The 20,044-nt window shown below is 38.3% G+C and overlaps 1 protein-coding gene across 1 annotated transcript; it reads left to right on the forward strand.

Annotated features, from left to right (window-relative positions):
• The first annotated feature begins 11,661 nt into the window (after window positions 1-11,661).
• On the forward strand, window positions 11,662-19,800 carry LOC140890674 (serine/threonine-protein kinase RUNKEL). Its single transcript, XM_073298634.1, has 12 exons — window positions 11,662-11,783; window positions 11,889-11,978; window positions 12,592-12,644; window positions 12,805-12,880; window positions 13,588-13,649; window positions 13,731-13,809; window positions 13,913-13,972; window positions 14,123-15,790; window positions 15,999-16,868; window positions 17,650-18,769; window positions 18,879-18,943; window positions 19,682-19,800. The coding sequence occupies exons 1-10, from the start codon at window positions 11,736-11,738 to the stop codon at window positions 18,751-18,753; spliced, it is 4,110 nt and encodes a 1,369-aa protein (XP_073154735.1). The 5' UTR covers window positions 11,662-11,735; the 3' UTR covers window positions 18,754-18,769; window positions 18,879-18,943; window positions 19,682-19,800.
• Window positions 19,801-20,044: the final 244 nt, after the last annotated feature.

Below are 20,044 nucleotides of genomic sequence, written 5' to 3' on the forward strand. Positions count from 1 at the left end.
AGAATCGTAGACTTGTTGAGCCATTTGGTGGGATGCAGAGGCTCAGTCTTGGAAAAGTCCACTCCAAGGACGCCCAAGATGTGGCAGATTTGCAAAGCAAATCCCTCGGATTGCCCTTTCCCCCTGATCATTTCACATAGAATATTGAACAGAATGTCTGACCAGTTTATGTTGATCTTGGTGGCAATACAAGCCATGTATTGAAATTTCTCCAGCGTCACCTTGTCGTAAGATCCAGCCTTGGCCAGAAGATTCTTGGCCACGATATTAGTCAGTAGCCTGAATGGAGCTTTGAGAGATGTCTTCTGGGCCGGCAGTTTGATCGGAGCATCAGTAGTTGAGAACTCCTTCAACCAATAAGAGCAGTTACCATCTGGAAGATCCGTGCATTTTGTCAAACCCCTGGAGGGCAGATCAAATGTGCTAGCGAAGAACTTCTGATTGAAGGAGTAGACCTCTGTCTTGATCAAGCATTTGATAGTCCCATGCTCGATTTGAGCGGTTGCGAAGAACTCCTTCAAAACAGGCAAATCGCAGATGGCGCTGCATTCCAGAAATTTCTTCAGTCCAGAGGCTTCAAGCATGGTGAAGACCTCAGTTATTCCTACGTTGTTTGCCTTAACAACGGAATCAAAGTTGATGGCGAGGCAAGTCTTCTGGATCGACATGATATCTATAGATAAGAACTCGAGCAAAGAGTAAGCAAAAGCTTGAGAGTAATTCGATGGAGCGTTTAATACAATATGAAAGTTTTTAGCAAAGGTGAAAGATTGATATACGAGTGTAAAGAAGTATATATAGGAACCTATGGGCCATAGGGTGATGTCATGAAAAGTATTTTTGAAATTCAAAAAGTTTTGAAGAGCATAATCACGGCGCCCAATTAATGTCATTTGGTTCAAAGCACCAAGCTGCTAGTACGAAGTCTGTCAGAGACTAGTTAAAGGCGGATGATATGCCAATATTAATGGCAACGTAACAGCTAATCTATTAATGTCATATTGACAATCATTCCCCCTAAACACATGCATACTAACTTAAATCTACTAAGCCAAGAATATTTCGAAAATATGAAAACTTAGCGTCCGGTAGAGGCTTGGTGAATATGTCTGCTGCTTGCTGATCGGTAGAGATGTATTCCAGCCTAATTTCCTTCTTTAAGACATGATCTCGGATAAAGTGATGCCTGACATCAATGTGCTTTGTTCGAGAGTGCATCACTGGATTGTGAGTGATGGCTATGGCACTTGTATTGTCACAGTAGATTGGAGCTTCACTCGACCGAATCCCATAATCATTAAACTGCTGTTGAATCCAGAGTATTTGAGCACAACAGCTGCCAGCAGCAAGGTATTCTGCTTCGGCGGTCGAGGTAGCAATTGATGTCTGCTTCTTACTTGACCACGAAATTAGTCTATCTCCAAGGAATTGACATGTGCCACTTGTACTTTTGCGATCAATTCTACAACCTGCATAATCTGCATCTGAATAGCCAATAAGATTAAGATTTGAATCTTTGGGATACCAAAGACCCACATTAGTAGTTCCTTTAATATATTTAAGTATTCGTTTGGTAGCAATGAAATGAGATTGCTTAGGTGCGGCTTGAAATCTAGCACATAAACAAACTGAATACATGATATCCGGTCGACTGGCAGTCAAATAGAGCAGTGAACCAATAAGGCCTCGATACATGGTTACCTCAACCGGAATTCCCCCTTCATCTTTATCAAGCTTAATTGATGTACTCATGGGGGTAGATACAGTTGAGCATTGTTCCATTCCAAACTTCTTTACCAATTCCTTGGCATACTTGGACTGATTGATGAATATTCCAGTTTCAAGTTGCTTTACTTGAAGTCCAAGAAAGAAGTTTAGCTCGCCCATCATGCTCATTTCAAACTTCTCCTTCATCAGTTTAGAGAACTTTGAGCACAACTTGGGGTTAGTTGACCCAAATATAATGTCATCAACATAAATTTGTACTAGTAACACATGATCACCTTTTACAAATTTAAACAGGGTCTTATCGACCGTTCCAATTTGGAAATCATGTTCCAGTAAAAATTTTAGCAAAGTGTCATACCAAGCACGCGGTGCTTGTTTTAATCCATAGAGAGCTTTGTCAAGTTTATAGATATATTGAGGATGAGTAGGATTGACAAAACCTGGTGGTTGTTCAACGTACACCTCTTCTTGAAGTAGACCATTGAGGAATGCAGACTTCACATCCATTTGATAAACTTTAAAATTCTTGAAGGCTGCATAAGCAAGAAAGATGCGGATTGCTTCTAGTCTTGCAACTGGCGCGAAAGATTCCTCAAAGTCTATGCCTTCTTCTTGTCTGAATCCTTGAGCAACAAGTCGAGCTTTGTTACGCACAACAGTGCCATGTTCATCGAGCTTGTTACGAAACACCCATCTAGTTCCAATCACATTTTGATTTTTCGGTCGAGGAACTAGATGCCAAACATTGTTGCGGGTGAATTGATTCAACTCTTCTTGCATAGCTTCAATCCAGCTGGCATCTGATAGAGCTTCATCTATTTTCTTGGGCTCTACCTGAGATATGAAAGCGGCATGCAAGAATTCATTAATCATTTGACCACGTGTTTTTCGAGGAGCAGAAGGGTCACCTATGACCAACCCAGGTGGATGATCTTTGTTCCACCTAAAATAATTCCCTAAAGGGTTGTCATCAATTGGTTGATGAACGTCCTCGTTTACTGGATCATCATTGGCTGGAGGATTGTTATCAACCGGTGGATCCACTTCTGGCCTTGTTTGATCACACCCGGTGGAGGGAACTGGATCATCCTTCTTTGGAGGATATAGATCACTGTCACTCTCTTCCTGTAGATTTGTGTTTTCCAGTCTGTGACTCAGATCATTTATGCTCCCTTGAGTTTGTTCTGTACATAGAGTAGATTCATCAAAAACAACATGAATGGTTTCCTCGACCGTTAGTGATCTTTGATTGAACACTCGATAAGCTCTGCTAACGGCTGAGTAACCAATAAAAGTTCCTTCGTCTGCTTTGGCATCGAAGGCTGTCAAATGGTTTTTGCCATTGTTGTGGATAAAGCATTTGCACCCAAAAATTTTGAAATAAGAAATGTCAGGTTTTGTGCCATTCCAGATCTCATATGGAGTTTTGTTAAATCGTTTATTAATCATAGATCTGTTTTGAGTATAGCAAGCTGTGTTAACTGCTTCTGCCCAAAGTCTTTGAGAAACATTTGAATCAGCAATCATAGTTCTGGCTGCTTCTTTTAAAGTACGGTTCCTTCTTTCAGCCACCCCATTTTGCTGTGGGGATCTAGCAGCTGACAACTCATGCTTGATTCCCTGATCATCTAGATAAGTCATAAGAGTGATGTTTAAAAATTCAGTCCCTCTATCACTCCTGATTCTATCTATTACAGTAGATTGTTCATTTTGCAAGCGTTTAAAAAGCTTAATCAGGTGAGGTGCAGTTTGATCTTTTGAAGAGAGAAAGATGACCCAAGTAAATCGAGAAAAGTCATCTATAACAACAAGAGCATATCTCATTCCCCCTATGCTTCTTACTGGTATAGGACCAAATAGGTCCATGTGAAGTAAGTCTAAACATTTGGAAGAGGACATACACCCTTTATTTTTAAAAGTTGCTCTCACCTGCTTTCCTAGTTGACAAGCAGGACAAACTTTGTCTTTTACAAAATCTCCTTCGGGCAAACCAGAAACCAAATCATGCTTCCTCAAGTTAAAAATGGACTTAAAATTTAGATGATTTAACCGCTTATGCCACAACCAATGTTTATCATGATGAGCAGTAAGACAAGTGGGTGAAGAAATATGTGAGCAAGACCAGTTTACCTTGTAGGTGTTTAGGTCTCGTACACCGGTCATAAGAGTCTCACCTTTGTCATTTTTTATGAGGCACGTGTGTTTGTGAAACTCGACCGAATGATCATTGTCACATAGTTGACTAATACTTATCAAATTATAGCATAGTTTGTCAACAAGTAACACATCTTTAATAATGAAGTTACCATGGATGATCTTACCCTTACCCACGGTTTTACCTTTGGAGTTGTCTCCAAAGCTGATCTTTGGTCCTTTGCACAACACCACTTCTGTTAGAAGTTCTGGATTCCCTGTCATGTGTCGTGAGCAACCGCTATCTAAATACCAGGTAGTGTCCTTGATAGAAGTGGTTTTCTCGCCCGTTTGGACTTTTAGTACCTGCAAAGAGTGAAGAACTTTTGGTACCCATATCTAGTAGGGTCCAGGTCGGATTAGCCCTTTCGGGACCCACACCTGGAACACCCTTACAGGTTTGCCCGTGTGTGTGTCCAGAAATCTGTGCGGTCGATAGGCAGTAAATGTGTGTGCTTGTGAGGTTGCTGTGTGCTGCTTGCCTTTTTTATTTTCATCAGTTAGCATGTACCTCTTTTGAACTGGCCTGCAATTAAAGTACTGGTAAGGCTTCTCCTTTGACCATATTTTCTTAGAGTAGTTAGACTCATTCCATGGCCTTTTGAAATTAGATTGGTTTCCCTTTCTTCTTTCATTAGGTTTTGGTTTGATCCAAGTTCCTCTTTGATTAGAGGTCTGGGGATCCACATATCCCAGCCCTCTATGCTTAGAGCTTCGTTCGTTCGATACTTTCTGATTTTTGTCAAAGCTGCACTTATCGTGTTCATATATCGTGCTGGACCTGACAAATCTTATTTTGTTAAGATTGCCTTTGTCCAGGCTTGACTGAATACAGGATTCCATAGACTGTTCATTTGTTCCAAACCCTAGACCGGTTTTATCATGCACCGGTCTTTGGATTTCTTGAATCTTGTCAATGGTTACCGAAGATTTATTCCAAGCCTTAATGGTTTCAAGTAGTTTTTTATTTTCAATCAAGGTAGCTTGGAATACTCTTTTCAAGGTGTCGTTCTCAGTAGCCAGCAGACTTAGCTTGACCTTAAGACCATCAAGCTCTTTTTGCTGCATGCAGCTTGATTTGCTTGACTTATCTTTTAGGTTAGCTCTTTCTGCCTTTACTTCCTCGAACTCCTTGGATAATGCTTTGTATTCATTAGCCATTTCGTGTAAAGCAGTAACTAAATCACTGTGAGTAAATTCAGGTGAGCCAAAGTCAAATACCTCCTCAGCTTCTTCTTCGATGTCGGCCATAAGGCATTCCACTTTTTCATCATCGCTGTCATCTGAAGAGCTTCCGGTATTGGAGTTGTCAGAGTCAGACTCAGCCCACTTGCTTTTGCTTTCATCTGCTACTAGAACCCTTTGGTCTTTTCCTTTTCTAAACGTCCTTTTATCCTCCTTACCCCTTCTTCTTTCGGAGAATTGCTTCTGATCATTGTTCTTAGGCTTGGTGCAGTCTGCAATGAAATGGCCTGGCTTTCCACAGTTAAAACAAGTAGGACCATCGTTTGTATGGTCCGATTTATGATAATTTTTAAATTTAGAATTGTTTTTACGCATAAATTTACCAAATTTCTTGACAAAGAGTGTCATGGCTTCATTGCTGATTTGCTCAGCTGATCTCTTTGGAGGTTCCTCGACCGGTGGACGTATCACGGTTGAGGTTAAGGCCTTGGTTGGTTGAGATGTGGATGGTTCATCTTCTGTTCTCATGTTGAGCTCGAACTCGTAGGCTTTGAGATCAGCAAAGAGATCATGCAGTTCAACCTTGCTCAAATCTTTTGACTCTCTCATGGCCACTGTCTTGATCTCCCATTCTTTGGGCAGAGCTCTCATAACCTTCACAGCAATTTCACGGTTAGTATAAGTTTTACCTAAAGCAGTAAGATCACAGATGATACTACTGAACCGTTCATCAAATTCAGCCATGGTTTCCCCTGGCTTCATTTTGGCGTTGTCATATTTTTGAATGGCCAGAGTGAGCTTGTTTTCCTTTGTCTGGTCATTCCCTTCACACAGCTGAGTGAGCTTCTCCCAAATCTCCTTTGCTGTGGAACATGACTTGATTTTGCTGAACATATTCTTGTCCAGTGTTTTGTATAGGATGTCCCGGGCCACGTTGTCAAGATTGGCCTTCTTTTTGTCCTCAGTGGTCCACTCAGCTCTTGGTTTCTCAATCATTTGTCCTGCACCATCGGCTAGAGCTGGGTTGACCTTCATAATTTTGATAGGACCGTCTGTTATGACATATAGCATGTCATCATCCTGTGCTGCAAGATGTGCCTGCATGCGAATTTTCCAATCATCATACTCTTCTTTAGAAAACATAGGAATTCTGTTGAAAGAAGTCATGATTTGAAAACTTCAGATCAGCAGTTGAGAAAGGAACCCGCTCTGATACCACTTGTTGGGATCGGTTCAGAGGGTAGAGGGGGGGGTGAATACACTCTGAAACTTTTCTTCTACTTCTTTAGAAAGATCAAGTGAGGTTTAGTTCACTTAATCAGTTTTCTCAACTTCTAAAATGTTTTGAACAACTTAAATAGTGCGGAAATAGTTCAAAGGTTTTAGTGATGCAAAGTTTATAATGCAATGTATGAGCAGGATGTGAGATAAGTTGCAGTAAATGCTAAAGCACGATTTTATGGAAGTTCGAAGGCTTAATCCTTCTACGTCTCCCCTTCTTCCACTTAGGAAGGAATTCACTAGAAGACTTTGGTTATTACAACGTCTTGTAATACACCCACTTCAGACTTAGGACTTATCCAATGCCTAATCCGAAACTCCTAGATTTACACAGATAAGATTCTCAGTTCTTATCAGACTGGTGGAAGCTTTCAGAGCAGCTTCAAGTCTCTTCAACACTGAGTATAGTTGAGTTGAGCTTCTCAGACTGCAGAGCGGTCGAGAGGCTTGAAAACCCTAGGATGATCCTTGACGATCAGATATGTGAACTGTAGGCGAGGGTTTATTTGAGCAGCAGATGAATGATCTTGTAAGTGTGCTCAAGTATATCAGATGAGGACTTCTGATATTAGTCAAGTGATTGAAATTTTTCTGAGTTGCTTGTCTCTCTTCGTTGTCTTGTCTCACTGCATATTGTTGTTTGAGCAATCTTCCCTTTATATAGGTCAATCATCAACGTCTTTATTTTGAACGTTCTGATGCTGCATTGAATGCACATTTAATGCTCATAAATGCATTGATGATTCTGCATGAGGATCGTACACTGCAGACAACTTCCAGGATCCAAAACTGGAATAAACGGTCGAATGCTTTATCTGCAGTCATTCTGTGTTTTTGCCATTTTGGTACAACCTGTTGTCTTGATTTGCAGGAGTCAACAAATCTTCTGAAACGCCGGTTCTGCTTTTAATAAAAGATCCTGCAAAGAACATCTTGTCACAGGTACTTGTCTCGAGATATCTAGATAGGCAGTTGGCATTCTACCGGTAGAGATATTTGTCCTCTGCTGGTTTGAATAACCAGTCGATAAGCTTGTGACTTCAACCGGTCGAGAGATAAAGGCGGTTGACAAGCTTCCGGTAGATAGATTTATCCTCTGCTGGTTTTGATAGCCAGTTGATAGGCTTGTGACTTCAGCCGGTCGAGAGATAAAGGCGGTTGACAAGCTTCCGGTAGAAGTTGTAGTAGGTTCCTGAAATACAATGGTTGGCAGCACATTCCTATACAATGAGTTGTTGTTTGTTATCACCAAAATATCGGATTCAACATACATGTCTTTTTACAGTTGAAAATCAATACAAAAATTAAAAATATGATATTAATATATGATATTTATAATTTGATCACTAATCAATTTAAATCTGGTAAAACAGATAAAATTTTGGGTTCAAAATTTGAGCAAATTTATTAATATCATAACTTGCAACACATTTTGGATTAGAGTTGTAGTAACGCGCACCCTATTTTATAAGATAAAATGGTGAACCATGATTAAAATATCACGATCTTAATTAACCAAGTGTTTAATCGGATCAGAATTAAGCAAACAATACTCGGAACTCTCGAAGAGTTCGGAAGCACCGAAGTGATCGTTGTTGAGTTCGGAAGCTAAGGGGAGTTCGGAAGATCCGAACCCAAGGTCGAAAAATCCAATCAGAGTTAGGCCATGCGGAATGTGAGTTGTCACTTGTGCACAGACACGTGAAAATTCAGAAGGTCTGAACTCAATCAACCACTTAGGTGTCAAGAGGCTTTAGATACGTCGGTCCGTGCAGAGATCGGAAGATCCGATATCGGAGCTTCCAAAGTGCACAGTTCTGAACATGGCATCCATGCATAGATCGGAGCGTCCGATCCATGCATCCAAACGTTGTATCGTTGCTTATAAATAGAGCATTCGATGCTTACTTTCAACTTGAAAATTCACAACTATTCCCTCATTTCCAGTTTCTTTTGTGGGTTTTTAGCCCTTTCTATCGAGGGCCGTGCAACAACGAGACGTTTTCAAGGTAGCAGCGAAGCTGTGCCCAAGAGTTGGAACCTTCAACATCAAAAGATTGACGATGGACGCAGGTGTAGTCTGAAATCCCTGTTAGAATTTGGGAGTATCTACTATCTTAGTTAAGGTTTTTAGACTAGTGTTACTGATACAATGATTATTGGCTTGTAGGCTTGGACTCTATATTTGTTTTGCTAGGACTTCCTTAGAAAATGTATGTAAGTACTGATTGAGATTGTCAGCGAGTATGCATGTTTATATGTTGTATTTACGTGTCATGATCCATGTTTTACTGCTTTATTACATTATATTACATGTGCATATTCATATTGAGTCGTATCTCATTCGATATAGCCTTTTGACTAGGGTCGCTCAATCCTATACACTAACGCTACAGTAATCTTGATGAGTGTGGGGAGTTACCCAGCAGAGATGACCTCACATGATACTACACACTCATTTGGGGCCTATACTGAGCAAGAATCGATATTTAACAAGTATCTAACCATTTGGATACATCATATCGGTTTGTATACTCGTACTTTACGTTCTAAGCGTTATTCGCTCACATCTTTTTGTTATTTATTAGACACCATATTCGATGGGGTAGGTCTCAGGCTGGACGAGGCCGGAGGATCGAGGCAAGGTTGAGAGCATGACCGGTGTTGCAGTGAGTTGTTGTTTTGTTCAGGGTTCTTTATACAAATTTATTTGATATGGTTGTATAATATTTATCGCTTTGGGTTTTAGTGTATGTTGTATTCTGCCGATTGCTTTACCGATTAATTAAGTTTATTAATTGCATGCTTAAAGTTTTTAACTAGTAGGTGATGCGGATTGGTCCATACAAGAGCTGTCAAAACGAACCGGCGGGACAGGCTAACACGTAACCCACCAAAACGAGCCAGTTGGGGGGAGGGGGCGGCCACCATTTGGCGAGGGTTGGGAAATCAGCAAGCCAATCCGTCTATTTGACAGACAGGTGCGGGGCACTTAACCCACCAATTTTTAGTTATATTTTGCTGGTTGGAGCGAGTGAGCCCGCATTCCACCACAACCCACCACTTAGCGGGGTTGGGCATGGCCAGGACCAGCCCGAATTTTAGGCGGATTGGAAATTTGTCAATTCGATCCGCCTATATGAGGGGCGGGCCAATCCAACGGGTCCAACTCACTTTGACAGTTATAGTTTGGATACTCAACAACCATATATTAGTACCAAAATTTAAAATAATTGGTACTTCAATATCATATTTTTAATGCTTTGTATCGATGTTCGTTAAAAAAAAGCCAAATATGTCATTAATACCAATACTTGCGTACGTATTTTAGCATTTAAAAATCGTATATTAGCATCAACTTTGAAACAATTTACGATCAAATGTTATGTATGTATTAGTCTGTATTTCAATGTTTTATACCGACTATCATCCGAGAAAGCATATGTGGGCCTAAGGAGTGAAGAAATATTTTTTTGTAGATCAGAGATTGCAAAATACATTTTGTTTGTCAGAGACTGAATGCAAAGTTATGTTTGGATTTGAGAATTTAAAACAAATTTATCTTTTTTTTTTAATTAATGACTAAAAAGAGAATATTTTTCTTAGTCCAACATTATTTTATTTTTTGGGTTTGTCCCATTAACTTTTAATATTTGGTATTGGTAAAACAATTTCCGAATTTCGATTATTTTGGTTATCTATCATCAAAATATTTATTTTTTGTCATAAAACACTAATTAGTTGGTAGTCAAATCACTTTTGGTCTCATAATCGTTCTTTTTCTAGCGACATGCATAAAACTTGTAAAATTTGTTAAATCTGTTAATTTTTTTTTTAGGTTAACACGCTACAATAAATCACCAAATTTTTGTCTTTGCTAATTTTAACACCCCGTCTTAATCAGCATTTTCTAACGAAAATAAAACAATTTTGATAGTAACCATGCCAAAATAAAAATTATGTAACAAGACCAAAATTTGTAAATCAAAACAAACAAAAAAGAGGATAAGTGATTGAAAAAAAAGTTTAATTTTCTCGTGCGAAAAAATTGTCGTTGACAATTTTCGAATAGAACTAAAAATAGTTGATTTTTAATTTTTTAATGTGGCGGTGGATATGATAGAAAAAGAACTATTTTTTGAGTTCACGGCTAAAAAGAGGAAAAAAAATTAGTGTAATAATTTGTTTTTTTTAGGTTTTGATCCATCAACTTTTTAATATTAGTATTGGTACGGTAATTTTCAAATTTAGGCTATTTCGGTTCATTCACCACCGTAATATTAATTTTGTCAAAAAAACACTAATTAGGTGGTGGTTAAAACATATTTTGATGTACAATCGTTGAATTTTTCTAGTGATATGTAATTATGTATATAACTTGTAAAAATTATTTGATTTGATATACTTTTTTAATGTAAACATGTTTTCAAGTAAATAGTTTTCCCTTCAAAATCAAGAGATCGCCAAATTTTTTGTCCACATCAGTTTTAAATATTGTCTAATAAGCGTTTTTCAGCGAAAATTGAACGTTCATGTAATAGACAAAAATAACCAAAATTCAGAATTTATTTTAATAAAACCAATATTTGAAAAATTAATTAATAAAATAAAATAAAATTTCGGACAAAAAACTTATTTTATCGGATTAAAAAATTGTTCTTTAGCAATAGTGGTGTTTAAACTTTGGATAAAATAAAAAAACCGTAAATCCAAACCGGAAAAACCAAACATAGAACCGAATCGAAAACTGGATTTCGAAATTCAGATATAAATATTAAAATCAAAATTTATTTGGTTCGATATCGGATTATATATGTCAAAACAGAGCAAACCGAAAAAACCAAAATTTTATTAAATTAATAATTTTATTTATATTATATATTTTATGAGATGATACTTAGTAATACATGATTATTTATAATAATTTTTAGTTTATTAGTGTTTACTTTAAAGTCATTTAGACTTTGAATTTAAAATTTTACAAATAAATAAATCATGTAAAAAATATTATATTATATTATTAATAAAAATCATTCCATCAAAACCGAAATAACCGAATCTTTTGGGCAAAAAATCAAATCGAATTGAAGAAAAATTGTTCAAATATCGGATTATATATTTCAAAATCGAAAATGAAAAAACATAAATGGACATCCTAATTTAGCAATGAAACTTTTATACCGGAGTAGGACCCGTCGGCCCACCTGATCCCGTCTTCATTTCTAATTTGAATTTCAATTCAGCCCCTTCTCTTCTTCCCGCTCACACATTTCTCCAGTCTCTCTCTCTCTCTCTTTCAGAGGCTTCCTCAAAAAAGAAAATTGTTTCGGATTTGGAGAAGTGGAAGCATGAATCACTATCACATTTATGAAGCGATTGGCCGTGGAAAATATTCGGTAATTACACTTTCATTTGTACTCCATCTCGTTGAAAAATCCCAATTGTTAGGTAATTCGTTTTATGTTTCTGATTTATTTGCTTGAATCCGTGTGTGGTATCAGACGGTATATAAAGGACGGAAGAAGAAGACGATCGAGTATTTTGCGATTAAAAGCGTGGACAAATCGAACAGAACGAAGGTCCTGCAAGAAGTAAGTACACTTGCAAACTGTTTCTACACTTCAGAGAGAGAGCATTGTTTTTAGTATTGCGATTAAAAGCGTGGAGTCTTGTTACGAATTGGTGTAGTCGACTGAACAAAAAAAAAGATAATTAATTTCACCACCTTATCTAATGCGCATTTCCTCCCAAAATGTTGGTAGTGAAGTGGATATAGCTCAATGTAGGGCTTTCAGCGCACTGGTATTGAAGTGGGTTGATGTTAATTTCCGGTTTTGTTTAGGACGAATAGGATTCCTTGGTCGTGTAATTTAGATTTACTTCAATTGGTGCCATATCTCTACCAGTGCTGTAAGTTCTTATTGCGAACAAATGACCTGCTATCAATTTCTGCATGGTACTGCCAAAATCTTCCCTTTTGAAGTTTCTGAGCCTCATTCTGCTTGATTACTAGAGCACCTCGTAACCTAAATGACAGAATGTTTGCAAGTGTTTTTGAACAAGGATCACTCTGCCACTCCTTAGCAAAGATAATGAATCCACTATGAAGACATTTAGCTCAAGCTCAAAAGTTACACAGCTGACTTTTTATCCGCTATTGGATTTATATCTTTTTCGGATCATCCATTTTTTCCTTGGTGACAGGTTCGGATTCTCCACACACTGGATCACTCCAATGTGCTAAAGTTCTACTCGTGGTAAGTTTTGCGGCTATCTGAAGGCATACAACAATCTTTCATTTTGAAGAGTGAACACAAACTTGGCTTTCATGCCCCACTAGAATCTGCAGTTAGATGCTTATATTCTTATCCTCGATCGATTTGTCTTACATCATCTTCTCGCTAAATGATAATATAGGTATGAAACATCAGCACATTTGTGGTTAGTTCTGGAGTATTGTGTTGGAGGAGATCTAATGACTTTATTGCAACAGGTGATTTAGTTTTCACAACTCATTGATGACATAGCTTGAATGCCACCATGCTTTGATGATGTTTCTGATTATAAATCTTAGTTATGCAATTTGTTTCGAACACAAACATATAAATACGAAATGGGATCTATTGCTATAAGCTTACTGTTTTTCTCCCATGAGTTTTTTTCCCTCTTAAACAGCTTGAATTTTGTCCCATTCACAACTTTAGAAGGATGTCTTGTGATATATGCTAGTCAAGCTGCTCTCTTAGTATGTTTCAGTGATTTAAACTCAAAAAACTTCGTGTTTTAAGCTTACAAGTTTCAATACTCATTGAAATAGGTATACCAAGTTTATCTGTGTACAGATTGTTAGTTACAACTCACAAATGAGAATCATAATGGCTTACTACATGTATGTTCTCTCACGCCACAATTTCATTATTGAGCATGAATTTGTAGTTTTATTCATGATCATATCTCAGCTTGTTGGCTTTATGAGCTCAATCCTATAATGTTATAATAGTGCTTGAACTCAAACCTAAAATCAAAATTGTGTTTTTACTTTTAAAAGCATCGTTAGTAAATAATTGAATGTTATGGTCACCTATTGTCATTTATTGGACCGTTGAACCCTTTTAACTGTTATTGCCAATATGAAACTATTTTCTTGGATTATTTCCTAGCTTTCGTCTACTTAACAATTATATAATTGCTGACGAGCAGGATGGTAAGCTTCCAGAAGATTCTATACATGATCTGGCTCATGACCTTGTTCTAGCTCTACAGTAGAGTCCCTTTCACTGAATCTTTCTGCTTAGTAATTTTTATTAAATGTTTTTATCATTGATAATGACCTCAAATTCAAGGTACTTACATTCGAAGGGAATCATTTATTGTGACTTAAAACCATCAAATATACTTCTGGACGAAAATGGACACACAAAGGTATTATCTTCATCTTCCACCAAATTGGATCGTGGTAGTCGTTTTATAACCTGACAATGCACTCAATCTGACAATGCACTCACTTTATCATTCTGTGATGCAGTTGTGTGATTTTGGTTTGGCTAGAAAACTGAGTGATATATCACTGACACCTTCCTCTCAGGTGGGATTTTTAATTAGTATTTTCTCACTATCAGAAGTATGGCCGACTGATATGGCTTGTTGGATAAGCATACTGAAAATGCCATTAGTTAAGCTCAGTAAAGTTTTCTTTTTTCCATCTAATCTTCTATTCGTGTTTTTGCACTTGTAGTTACCACAAGCAAAACGTGGAACCCCGTGTTACATGGCTCCCGAATTATTCCAAGATGGAGGGGTTCACTCATATGCTTCTGATTTCTGGGCTCTTGGTTGTGTGCTATACGAATGCTATACTGGAAGGCCTCCATTTGTTGGCAAAGAATTCACTCAGTTGGCAAAGTCAATCCTTTTGGATGCAACTCCTGCTCTTCCTGGAACTCCAACCCGTGCATTTGAAAATTTGATAAATTCTTTGTTGACCAAAGATCCAGCTGAAAGGATGCAGTGGCCCGAACTTTGCAGTCATGCTTTTTGGGGGACAAAATTTTCTCCATTGGCATTACCTCCTCAACCAGCTTTTGCTAACATGATTGAGGTGTCTTCTGAGCCACATCTTACAGAACGCAATGGTGATAGACCAATTCGGAACAAGACTCCTCCTAAAACTTGTGGAAAAAATTCAAGAGGCTCCGGTAAACAAGATGAAAATTCTAATCTTAGGGCCAAAGGAGAAGAAACACCTGTCAAAGGCGTAACGAGCAATCGTAAAACTCATACAAATCCTTCAAGCAGAATTCCCGACAGCAAGCACAAGAACCTGTCAAATAATATTGGAGGCTTGAATCTTCTGCGACTTTCAAGAATTGCTAAAGGTAATTTGCAGAGAGAAAATGAAAAGGAGAATTACCGGAGACCATTACCTAGTAGCACTAAGAATGATGCAGAAGTCAAAATTGAAAACAATGACATGGAACTCGATTTTAATGAGAATGCTGAAGATGAGGGGTTTGATGAAATAGAGGGATCTGAGAGCACATCTTGCACTGTTGACGATAACTTATCGACTCCAAACAAGCATGAGGAGAAACCAGAAGAGATGGACAACCTAGTTAGCCATTCAGATCCTTCAAATGTGGTAGACACCCTTCTCTCAGAAGATTCAAAAACCCAAGAACAGGAATTGTCTTCTGAGCACATTGAAGTGAGCCACGTGGCAGCTACCCCACCCAGTGCTAATACTCAACGGAAGGCTTCGCGGATTAAAGATGTTTCGGGGAATGCTCTAGATTTTAATGCTACAAAATCATCTACAGATCTATCAGAGGCATTCTGGCACCCATCTGATCTCTCGGTAAGACCAGTTATGCCAAGCAGAAAACACGACAAAGGATCAGATGCAATTCCTTCCCTTCCATTTGATGTAATTCCAGCATCTGATTTCACGAAAATGCCTAAAGAGAAACTGGATTCTTTGTGTAATGGAATTGTGAGTTTGTTGAGTGGTAATGCGGCTTTAGGTGAGAAGCAAGGTGTTATCAGGTACCTCGAGGGGTTAAGTAGTAATGTTGATGCTGCCAATGTTTTAACGAATGGTCCCATAATGCTAGTTCTTGTCAAAATGCTTAGGCAGTCCAAAGCTTCGGCTTTGCGTGTACAACTCTCATCCCTTATAGGTCTTTTGATTCGCCATTCAACTTTTATTGGCGATGATTTGTCAAATTCTGGAATTCTAGGTGCTTTAACTGATGGCCTTCGAGATAGGCAGGAAAAAGTAAGAAGATTCTCTATGGCTGCTTTGGGTGAGTTACTCTTTTACATATCTACTCTTAGTGATCATGCTATGGATAATAAGCCCCAGGAATCTCCATCAAAAGACAACCGACCCTCTTCTGGATGGCAGGTTAGCTTTTCTCAACCAGTCATGAACTTGGAAATTGTCGATCAAATATGGATATTTAATTATTTTGCCATCATATAATTGATTTGATACTATAATTACGTATGTTCTTTTTGCATAACAGTGCAGATTTCCATGCTGTTCTTGTTTACTTGTTTATATGTTGGTTTGTGTTATGTTTTTTATGGTAGTTTTCTCAATCTTTGGGCAGGTTCCAAGTTCTTTAATCTCTTTTATTGCATCTGTTTTGCGGAAAGGAGAGGATGATCTAACCCAGCTTTATGCTTTAAGAACAATAGAGAACATCTCTAGTCATGGTGGCTACTGGGCGATTCGTTTCACCAGCCAGGATATAATTAGCAATCTCTGCTACATATTTAGGGCTCCAGGGAAACAAGAAAACATGAAGCTCACGGCAGGATCATGTTTGGTTCGATTGATTCGTTTTAGCCCTTCCAGCATGCAACAAGTTCTGGAGAAACTCCCCATTAAGGACATAATTTCGAGCCTTTTCAAGGGAAATCAACGAGAACAGCAAATCAGTTTGAACATTCTAAACATGGCGATGCTCAATAATCATTTGGTGACAAATGTTGGACGTCAATTTCTTCCCATGATGGAAGATAAGAATCTTCTCCCGAATCTGTTATCTCTTATTGAGCAGGGAAGTGAAGTTTTGAAGGGAAAGATACTGGTTTTTGTGGCTTTACTATGTAAAATTGGAAAGAGATGGCTCCCACATCTTTTTTGCAATGCAAGAATTCTATCGGCTGTTGATAGGCTTTCAAAAGAGAAAGATAAATATTTGCAGCATTGCCTTGATGCTTTTGTGCAAGCTGTGGCATCTATAGTACCAGGTCTGCTTGAAACTATAACAGGAGATGTTCAGCAACTTATGGGTGGCAAACGTCATGGACAAGTTATTGGTCACAATAGTCGAAATTCTGCAAAGAACAGTATTCATTTCTTCCCTGTGGTTCTTCATCTTTTAGGGAGTTCTTTATTCAAGCGTTCAATGGTCACTCAGCAGGTCTTGCAGCAGGTGGCAAATCTTCTTAAACTGACCGAGACACCCTTCCAGGTACACGAGTCAAACTGAAGCTGTTGTCTGTTGTATATTATGCATATCAACTTTTATGAATCCGTAATTCTTGTTTCTGTGTACCATTAGTTTTTTGAATGTAATTGACTGGATGTATTCCATTTGTGAATTTATGAAAAAGTTTTAAACTTTGTTTCTACGCTAATAAAGTTAAATCTACATCTACATTAAAGAAAACACTAATTGTAGGCCTGTCCTAACTATACATTAGATTTGTTGCAGAAAAGTAGAAAACACTTATTTTCATCTCCGAAAGGTTTTGTTTCTTTTCTTTTTCTCAACTTCAAAGTTTTGTATGCACAGAATGTTTGCTGGTTCATGTGTATTTTCGTCCAAATTTCTTACTGCACATATCTTCGTTATAAGTTTTCTTCCACCATACTAGCAACAGAATATATTTGCATGAAAGGGAAATCCCGTACATTGCATTTAGGTTTAACTCAAGTTACTCTTCTATTTTTTGTACAGACTCGTCCTCGCTCATGTCACCAATATGCATTTATGAACATCTCTTATTGAATGTCACACAATGTCACTTACAATCTAAAAGCATGTTGATAGCTGAGGGGGTTGATCTTAAACTGCAGTATCATCCCTTCAGAAAAGCATTATGAGCTTTTTGTGGTAATTATTATTGCAATTTTCCTGAAAGGTGGGGTCATATTTATAGCATTTTTGTTAACCGGGATTGTCTTTGCTTTCTAATCCATGATTAGGCTCTATCTTGTAAAGTAATGTTCAATTTCTTGTATAATTTCAGGGCAGAGATGACTTTCAGATAACTCTTTTGCGAGTTCTAGAATCAATCACAGAAGAGCCATCAGCTTTCGACAATTACCCCTTCATTTTCCTCCGTCAGGTTCTGCCTAGTCTGACTGCTATATACAAAGGAAACAAAGATGGAGATGCTAGATTTTTATGCGTGAAGATTTTCTTTGATGTCATGGTTTTTATACTGAATGACACATCAGAGGCTAAAAAGTGGCCAGAAGAGTTGAAGTCAATATCGAACAGCTATTTTCTCCCTCTCTACCCATCTTTGATTGTGGATGAAGATCCCATTCCAATGTATGCTCAGAAACTTCTCGTGATGCTTATCGAGTCCAATCACATTAAAATCTCAGACATTCTTCACATGAAAGCAGTTTCACAGTGCTTTGATTTTTTGCTTGGTGACTTTTCAACTATCAATGTAAGCAATGTAATGCTGTGTCTGGCTTTAGCATCTGCTCCAGAGCTAGAAATCAAGATCCTCTCTCAATTAAAAGTGGTACGAAAGATTGGAAACCTTTTAGAGTTCGTACATGCCAAGGAGATGGAAGATTTCATAGAACCGACTCTCGGTCTTTGTAGGGCATTCCTTTTACGATCTGTAAGTTCAAAGAAGGTATTTGTCTATTCTAGGGAACCCATACTCTTATCTGATAACTCTAGTGAAAGTGCCACAGACCAGCAGCAATGCATAAAAGATATAATGGACTTCGGTGGCAATGTAGGAGTCTTGCTGGAATTGAGCAAGTCCAGTGAAGCAAATATTTCAGATTTGGCCTCCGAATGTATAACTTTGTTGTTCCAGGCAGCCCCAAGAGAAGCTACCATGAATTTGATGATGAATCTCTCCAAGGTCTCCACACTCTTTGACTCCAGGAGTAATGGCATTGCCCACTTGGTGGTAGAACGAACTTTACACAGTCTTGGTTTTGCCATTCGACTGTATCTGACACATTCAATGATACTTTCTGTCGGTACATCGGAATTAGCCAAGATCGAAGCTCTTGTATCACAGTTAAGAAGTTCGTGCACACATAATATTGCTGACGCCGCTTTTCTGGTGGCCTTGGAGTTGCAGAGGATACCTCGCTAGCTAGGAGTTCTCATTGGTAAAGATCACATGTATTGCTGTTTGACAAATCTTCATCTTTGGCTCTGAATCAGAAGGACCGTCACTGCACATTTTGTGGCTGATATACCTGATTTACTTTCTTATAGGAATTGAAACAAGGAAATAAATGGGAATGATGCCCCTGGATGTGCAACAATTGCACTGCCTCCAAGTCTGTCCATGTTTTCATTGTGTTACTGTACCTATATTTGTATCAATTGCGGAATCCTTAACTGTTCCATGCATCATCCATGGACTCAAAACTTGCAATCCAATGTTTATATGTGGCATTTCTCTGGAATATAACTTGTTATTTTTTAATGTCGATCCTTCTGAAATGAACCTGTATTATAAGTTATAACTGTTGTTTTGTGCTAACAAAGCGAATCAAAATTGTCCTGATCTGTCTTGCTTTAGAAAAATGTATGAAAATATGCTTTTTCTTGAAATTCCTTGCTGGTAGAACCACTTTTGCTCTCGATAATTGCAAGTAGGACACCACCAAGTAGAAATGGAAGTAAAAGCTTGAATAGGACCATTCTTGTAAAAGTAGGAAGTATACTTAGTTTTAGAGCCTTGTTTTAGTAGAAATGATTGGTAGTAAAAAAAACATTTGTGACTCAAATACTCAATAATTAGCATGACACTAGCAAACAACCTTAACCTCTACCCACATGCACACCACTTGCAATCCATTTACATATAATATTCATCACCAGCCAATAATCACAACTTCTTGTGGCACTTTATCCCATATAGATTTCACACCCTTCTCCCTTTCCCCAAATCATAGCAAAAACATCCGTCAAATTCATTGCACATTTCCCATAACTTACTCATATCTTTTTAGAGTGTGATTCATCTTATTCCACAATCATTAGAAAAATGGCTTATTTTCACTTTCTTGCAGCATCCATCACAATGTTCATCATGGCCTCATCTACACAGGCACACTCTAGTCTGGTAAACTTAGCAACGCCTACTATTTCATCTGCACCAGCTGTTCTGCCATATCCTCCACCAGTTTCTCCAGATGCTGAATTGCCTCCAGACATTGCCCCTCTACTGCCTTCTCCTGGTGGCTCGGCCCATACTCCGGCTAAATCGTCCTTGCCAACAATTCCCTCCACTCGAAGCCTGAATCCAGATACAACAGGCTCCAAAGTCCCCGGTTCGGCCTTTGCACCATCCAGTCCATTGCAAGGTTCTTCTTCAGTGTCTCACAATGTAGTTATAGCTTTTTATAGTTGCTTAGCTGTTGCATCATTTCTGG

Source organism: Henckelia pumila, chromosome 1, assembly GCF_033568475.1.
Source record: "Henckelia pumila isolate YLH828 chromosome 1, ASM3356847v2, whole genome shotgun sequence".
NCBI classification, from domain to species: domain Eukaryota; kingdom Viridiplantae; phylum Streptophyta; class Magnoliopsida; order Lamiales; family Gesneriaceae; genus Henckelia; species Henckelia pumila.

Coding starts and splice junctions, on each gene's coding strand:
- LOC140890674 (XM_073298634.1), top strand. CDS start 11,736: ATGAATCACTATCACATTTATGAAGCGATTGGCCGTGGAAAATATTCG. Junction 13,650..13,730: donor GACCTTGTTCTAGCTCTACA/GTAGAGTCCCTT, acceptor CTCAAATTCAAG/GTACTTACATTCGAAGGGAA. Junction 13,973..14,122: donor CACTGACACCTTCCTCTCAG/GTGGGATTTTTA, acceptor TTGCACTTGTAG/TTACCACAAGCAAAACGTGG.